This window comes from Oculina patagonica, unplaced genomic scaffold (genome assembly GCF_052425735.1).
Source record: "Oculina patagonica isolate OP01 unplaced genomic scaffold, crgOcupat unplaced982, whole genome shotgun sequence".
NCBI lineage: Eukaryota > Metazoa > Cnidaria > Anthozoa > Scleractinia > Oculinidae > Oculina > Oculina patagonica.
The window spans coordinates 1-7,583 of record NW_027558891.1 but is presented as its reverse complement, the minus strand read 5'-3'; the positions used below and the strand labels follow the sequence as shown (position 1 = coordinate 7,583).

General features: G+C 40.8%; 1 protein-coding gene across 1 annotated transcript; it reads right to left on the bottom strand.

The window, feature by feature from the left end:
• Window positions 1–1,430: 1,430 nt before the first annotated feature.
• On the bottom strand, window positions 1,431–7,285 carry LOC144641482 (intermembrane lipid transfer protein VPS13C-like; the record flags this gene model as incomplete). Its single annotated transcript, XM_078500482.1, has 7 exons — window positions 1,431–1,512; window positions 2,358–2,492; window positions 4,028–4,184; window positions 4,597–4,706; window positions 5,215–5,334; window positions 6,262–6,388; window positions 7,152–7,285. Coding segments are annotated over 7 exons (865 nt in total), but the record flags the coding sequence as incomplete, so codon positions are not given.
• Window positions 7,286–7,583: the final 298 nt, after the last annotated feature.

Genomic DNA, 7,583 nt, shown 5'->3' with positions numbered 1-7,583 from the left:
AGGCTCGATGTAGTTTTTTTAGACTAAGGGTGGTTGTTTTGAAAATTAAAATTACCTAGGAAGCCAATTTTCGATTTTTGCCAAAATACACCATAATGATCAAATGTGACCAAATTTTAATTTTTTACCCGTCACTTAGTCACAACGGTTACCATAGCAACGATTGACGTTTTCTTTTGTTCTCAAACAAGCTTGATTTTCTCGAAATCTAGACTGACACTTGGTGTTTATTTTTTGATATGTTAAAGTTTAGTAGATTGACAAACTGTTGACGAAATTTTAGAAAAATCTGTAAGAGCGTTTTCAAGTAAATCAAGAATGAAATTTTCAGAAAAACACCGTTTTAATATAAAATAGGCGCCTTAAAATTGTTTCGTATTATTTGAGCACAGTTTCTCTCACTGAAATATAAATACTTACACCATCAAAGACCATTAACTAAAAGCGAAAGACTTTTTGCTTTAATTTGTTAAAATATATCGACTGCCGATTGTAAGAAATTATAAGAAAATACCAAAAACTTCATTCTTGATTTACTCTAAAACGCTCTTACAGATTTTCCTAAAATTTTGAGCACAGGTAGTAAATCTACTGTACTTGAACATATCAAAAAATGAATACCAAGTGTCAGTCTAGATTTCGAGAAAACCAAGCTTGTTTGAGAACAAAAGAAAACGTCAATGGTTGCTATGGTAACCTTTGTGACAAAGTGACGAGTAAAAAATTAAAATTTGGTCATATTTGATCATTATGGTGTATTTTGGCAAAAATCGAACATTGGCTTCCTAGATAATTTTAATTTTCAAAACAGCCACCCTTCGGCTAAAAAAACTACATCGAGCCTCCTTAAACTCCACCTCTGACTTACAATTAGCAGCGAAAAAACTCTAAAAGAGGAATTGTTCCTAAACCTAAGTCTTACAAATCGGTAGCTCAAAGTATCCCCGGGTTACATGGCCCATGATTACACATTTTCATGGTACCTTGGTTTTAAGTAAGTGGGAGGCGCGGTGGCCTAACGGTTAGTGCGCCGGACTCCGGATCGAGCGGTCCGAGTTCGAGCCCCGGCCGGGGTCACTTGTGTTGTGTTCTTGGGCAAGACACTTTACTCTCATAGTGCCTCTCTCCACCCAGGTGTATAAATGGGTACCGGCGACATAATGCTGGGGGGGGAACCCTGCAATGGACTAGCATCCCATTCAGGGGTGAGTAGAAATATTCCTAGCCGCTTAATGCTACGGATACCGGGATAAGCTCCGGCAGTGTGGGCCGCTTGGCTCGTGGCTTCTCCTTCTTGATTTTAAATGACTCAAAGCAATTTGCACATATTCGTGATAGGATTGTTAAACTGTGACGTTATATCTGCAGCTTGATGCGCCACCAAATTAAACGAAACACATCGGCAGGAGTGAAAAACTTGGTACGCTTACCGTTTTCAGCAGCGAGAGACTTTGGAGGGGGAACTGGGTAGAGAACAGTTTGGAAGGTAGCGCCTGGGACTTGGCTATCAATCTATGGAGAAACAAATACAGTAACAACCATTTAGTTTTCAAACTGAAGGGCTTTAAAAACTACAGAAAAATAAGGTGGCAGTGTCACCAACTGAAGATTCAGTGCTACTTGATAAACCAATGAAGGTGTTGGTATTACAGTATAATCCAGAATTTTTGAATCCTCAGACTCTTGAAACTCCCGATTTCTCGAACCAACTTTTCGTTTCCGTTGGATAGTAAAACGAAGAGAGCCAACTTGGAGAGCCAAGTTATGGAATAACGATTCCATTGTAAATGGTAGTTTGAAAAGGTTACTCAATAAGCCATTTTCTTTTTATAAAAAAGCGCCGGAATTGCGTAAAACTTCACCGCAATTCTGAAACCAAAGCACGGTATCAGGCATGATAAGCTGATGTTTGCCCCTCAAACATCACGTGCCTAATTTGCATTATAAGGCGAAAACAAACATAGTGACTATCGCGAATAATACTCAAAGGTAATGTTGTTGACCAGTGAGAGCACCCTCATAATTCTGGCATTGGTTTACAAAACACTTAGTAGACTTCTCCTGATACTACCACCTAAGAAATTTTGATTCTGCAGCGTCGTAAATCATTGACATTTACACGATTCTAACTAGACAGTAAGTTCTCGACAAGGCCCTAACAGTGACGATTTTTTTAGGAAGCCGAGCCGCCAACAAAGAGCGAACGCTCGAAACGTTAGCTTTCCAAATTCGCTGTAATAGTAAATCTTTACCTTTATGGCATTGTGTCTTTGGTCACTAACTTGGGAAAAATGTGTTATTTACTTTCAAGGTCGAGGTCGTTTTTCAGCTTTAATTGTTTTCCCCTTTTCTCTTACCTGAACTGAGTTAATTTTGGCAAAAAAGCTCATCTCGTTTGGTGATGCAATGTACTCTAGAGAGACACCTGGTGTGAAAGTTCTTCTAATGGGCTGACGTGTAGGCCGCACCATTTCCATCAGTTGGAAATCAACCTGAAATAAGCATAACACATATAAAATTTTCAGTGTAAATCTAAGACCTTTTACGATTTTAACCCACATAGAGTGGTTTTTACTTGAGTGTCGAAAGTAATTCGCGTTTGCATTGGTTTTGCATTGCTACGCTTTGTGATTGGCTTAAAACCCTCACGCCACTTTCTCAGCCAATCAGAAGTAAAACCAAAACCAATCATGACTCGCTCGCGCACGTTTTCCCGCACTTTGTGCCGGCTACATGAGTTTTTGGTTTACTGGATTGTCTGTGTTCTTTGTGATTGGCTAGAGTGATTACTTTGGTTTTGGTTTTACGACACTCAATTAAAAACTGCTCTATAGCGCATCGACTGCGGTACACAAGTTACCGGTTAATACTTGATGACACTTAGTGATTAAAACAAACCACTAGTAAACTGTTGTACGAATTTCAATCCAATTACATTCCCACAGCCCTCACTCCTCCCTTTTGCCGACCAGTTAAAAACAAGACTGTTGGTACGAGATTGGTGAGAAATGCGATAATCGAAAGCATGAGCACTAGGTTTGAAAAGACGTACTCGTGCTCAATCTCGTACTCGTACTCAGATCTAAAGATCCCTATTAGAAGTAGTCCTCGATTTCTACGTATGTGACTTTCACACAAAAGTCCACATATTGTCTTGTGCAGTTTTTCGATTAGGACACCAATTTCCGTGTAAACTCGGAATAGCGCATTCGTAAGTTTTCGATAGTGTTCGGAGAATCCGAAGTTTTGGTAAGAGGTGATGGGAATTCAGAACAATGACCCTTTCGAGTAATGGTGGATTTCCACTGACGCGTAAATTTTTACGTGCGTGAAAAAAAATAGAGACAATGTATGAACGGCCTGCGTAAACGTGTACGCAAGCCGTTCATACATTGTCTCTAATTTTTTTACGCACGTAAAAAATTACGCGTCAGTGGAAATCCACCATAAAGGTGGATTTCCACTGACGCGTAAATTTTTACGTGCGTTTACGTACGTGAAAAAATTCAAATACAATGTATGAGCGACTTGCGTACACGTTTAAGCAAGTCGTTCATACATTGTTTCTAAATTTTTTCACGCATGTAAATGTACGTAAAAATTTACGCGTCAGTGAAAATCCACCTTAAATTTTTTCACGCACGTAAACGCACGTAAAAATTACGCGTAAGTGGAAATCCAGCATAGGTCGCCTTTTTTTATTCGCGATTTGGCACAGCTTTCAAAGACTTCAGTTCATTTCAGCTCAGAGTGCTGCCTTTGCAATAACATCTGCAAATGGTTAGATGTTCTAGTCTTCTCGGATAAGGACGATAAACCGTAGGCCCGTCTCCTGCATCTTCCGTGTTATATGGTCAGCAGGTGACATTAAAGAACCCACACACTTATCGCAAAGAGTAGGGCACAGAGTTCCCGGTGTTGTGGTTTCACGAGTTGGTGCTTCACATAGGGTTAACCTCACTGCGCCTTTCCCCCTTGGATAGATTTGTCCAAGAAAAATTGCTATGACTACTGACATGATACTGACCTCCAAGTCACCGGACTTGTAAATGTAATCTGGAGTGCCTCCCACTGACAGATCTTGTTGTATTTTTGTCCAAGCAGCTTCCAACTCATCACAGAGGCGCACCTTAAGGGTCTTCCATCGTCCTTTCTTCTTCTGCTCTTCCCAGATAACATCACTCCTACAAACGTAGAAAAGATACGGAAAGATTCAGTCTTACAAGAGTTTAAGCTAATCTATTTATGGCCAAATTCCTTACTGTTATTACTTTTTACAAGAAATGATTAACTTCGGAAATTGTAAAGTATTGTCTGTCCTGAAACGTGATTTTTGCAATTTCTGGTATTAATAAATGGAATAAAAATGTCATTAAAGCTTGAAGTGGCTAGGTGTATAACTCCTCTCACTGGATGGGATGCTAGTCCATCGGAGGTTTCTCCCCAGCAATCTGTCAGGTTATCCCAACAATGCCCAAGAACTTAACGCAGTTGCTCCGGTCAGGTCTCGAACCCTAACCGTTCGATCTGAAGTGCAGCAAACTAACCATTGGGCCACTACGCCTTCCACAAAACAACCAAAAGTATAGTTCTTACGGTCTGATTCCAATGTAGGCGACTTCGATGCTCTTTTCATTGTTAACAAGAGACAAGCCAACACCTTGAAGACCCAAAGTAATGCTCTGGGATGGCCGTTCTTTTTGTTCCTTAGCAAAGAAAAGAAAAAGACAACAAACTATTAGAATCTGCAAAGATACGAACAATGTAGCCTGGTCGATTCTTGGGTGTTACCCAACTAGACAGTACAATACCCCTTGCTGTAATGGAAATGGTCAAAACTATTGTACTCAGACAGGACCCACCACTCTGCAAAAAGACAGGTGGTCTCTTCATGTACCCCCTTTTCCCACCTTAAAAGATGGTGTCTTGTTTGTATACCCCCCACTCTATCAGGAGTAGAAACTAAGAAAAAGATTCAAACCTCCTTGTGCCAGTTCTCTTGCAATACAAGCTTCATGCACACCTAATATGAAAGTCTAAACTCAAATTTTAAGGCCAATAAATTTTGTTCATTTGGCTTACCAAACAGGTGGAATCTTGCATAGCCCCCTACCCCTACGCAAGGTGGGTCCTCGTCGAGTACACTTGTTATGACCACTAGGACAGGTATGAAGCTGCTTATTGATTTTCTGTACAGGATGATAAATTACTTACCACTTGTGCTCTGTAAGCCAGTGTAAAGTCATCAATGATCAGCAGGACTCGCTGCAGACCGTCTAAGAATGCTGCCCAGTAAAACTTCTTACCATCATGCTCAAATGAATCATAACCCATCTGAAAACAAAGCACAACAATTGAGGAGGACTTTACTTGAAGTAGAGCTCCTCCCAAAAATAATGCTGTTTTCTGAAATACATACTTTTCAAGTTGAAGCTGAATAACAGGACAAAGAAGAGTTTGAATGCAAACAAACTATTGTCCACCCAGTTTCTTTACTACAAACCCTTAACTGAGATATGCGCCCCCTCCCCCCCCCCCCCCTCCAATAAAACACACACACACACACACATAAAGGGAACCCAGGGGTAAAGTTGCTGGTAGCACGACAGAAACTTATGTTCAAGCTAGCAATTCCACTTTTAAAAGTACGAAACAAGGACAAATTGTAATTAGGTTACCGACTTTTCCAAGACGAAAGGGCCAAATTTTAGAAAGTCCATCCGTCCGTCTCTTTCAATTTGAGATCAAAACCTCTTGCATACGTGACTCATGACAACAACCGATGGATAGCTTCAGTGCACTAGTTTAGTAACTTTTAAAGACACTAGACCATGGCGTCCATTGATGTGCATACCGTATTTATTCGATTAAGCGCCCTGGGTGCTTATTAAATTTTTGGATCTTGAGAATGGGCGCTTGTTCGAGGCTGGGCGCTTATTAAATTTTCGCCATATCTCGCAAGTAGTAAGTTTATTTTACAACAAAACAATAAATAATAATAAAACGTAAAGATGTACCAAAGCAAAATTTTAACTGTTCATTGAAAGTTTCTGTTAAATGCTAAGAAAACGCGGTCTTCGGGGAAGTCTCTTAGTAGTACTTAGCCAATTTCAATCTCAATTTCAATAATAATCAAGGCTGGGCGCTTATTAACTTTTCCTACCTACAGGGTGGGCGCTTATTCGAGGTTGGGCGCTAAATCGAAAAATACGGTATGCCTTTTTGGCTGCCCTATAAACGGTAACGACACAAGCTACACACCCTCGACAGGTCAGTTTTGATTTTCTGTTCAGACCCCTTGATAGACCAGACAAACTCCTTCGTGGAAGCAGGCTCGTCCCACGTGAACAACACGCACTGGTTGGCATGTAAACAGTGTTCCTTGCAACTAAACAAAACAAAGACAAGCAGCTGAGAAAAATACTCAAAGGTCTGGCAAGACGAGAAAACATGTTTCCAGAAACACCCATAACGAGCGCATATTTCTCCAATGTTTCCTTGTTTTGCCACATGGAAAGCATTGTTTCCAGCGTCAATTTTTGTTTCCAAAAAGCAAAATTTGCTTCTGCTTCACGGCAGACATTTCCTGTTTCCGCACGGCATGGAAGCATGGCAAAACGAGGAAACAATTATGGAAACATGTTTCCAGCTTGTTTCTGGAAAAATGTTTTCTCATTTTACCAGGCCTTAAAAGTGGAAAAGAAATAAATACAAACATGGAAGCCATCTTTAGGACTTCTAATGTGGAAGTAGCAATAGGTGACACAACCTTTTATTCGTTTCTAAATGTGTTATTAAAATTGGCTCTTATGTTAGACTGTCCACAGCCCTCTATTTTTTCGTGTTTTTTCTATCGATGAGCGCGCGGTGAGAACGGCAAGAGAACTGGACGCCACCGCAAAATGGAAAAAGCAAGGGGGTGGGGGGCGGGAAGCGAAAAAAATAGAGCCTACAGCCTCTCTATTTTTCTTTGGCTCGCTTCGCTGGCTTCCCGCCCCCCTACCCCCGCGCACTCGCGCTTCGCGCTCGCTTCGTTTGCTTTTTTGCGTTGAAAAATCGAGAGGCTGTGGACAGTCTACTGGAAGAGTACAACAGTAGGAATGCAACCCTAGCCATCAGCAGGACTAATGATACAGAATATGTGAAGTTACCCAAGCTGATTGTAGCAGATTTCTAGCTGAGTACAGTTTTCTATCCTGACTGGTGCTGATCCAGTGTAGTATGGTACAATGGTAATGATGGCAGCTGAATCTTTGGTCAACATGTCAGCACACACCGCTCCAACCTGAGAAAATAAAAACATTGTATTAAAACAGTACGTTTGTGATACAGATTTAACCCCTGAACGATTACTTGTTCCTACCTTTTCTTCTTGAGTGGTGTGAAACCCACACTACAAGAAAGTTATAAGGAAAGTGAAAACCTGCTAAGAACAAGGTACACTGGGCGCAGTAAGATGACGTGTTTTGTGAAGAACGCCGCTGCTGCAGCTTAATCCTGATGCACGCTAGCGGCGAAAGTACAGGACACCAGTATAACAAATAGAGAAGATTACTTTTCACTTACTATCAAAACCACTAGAG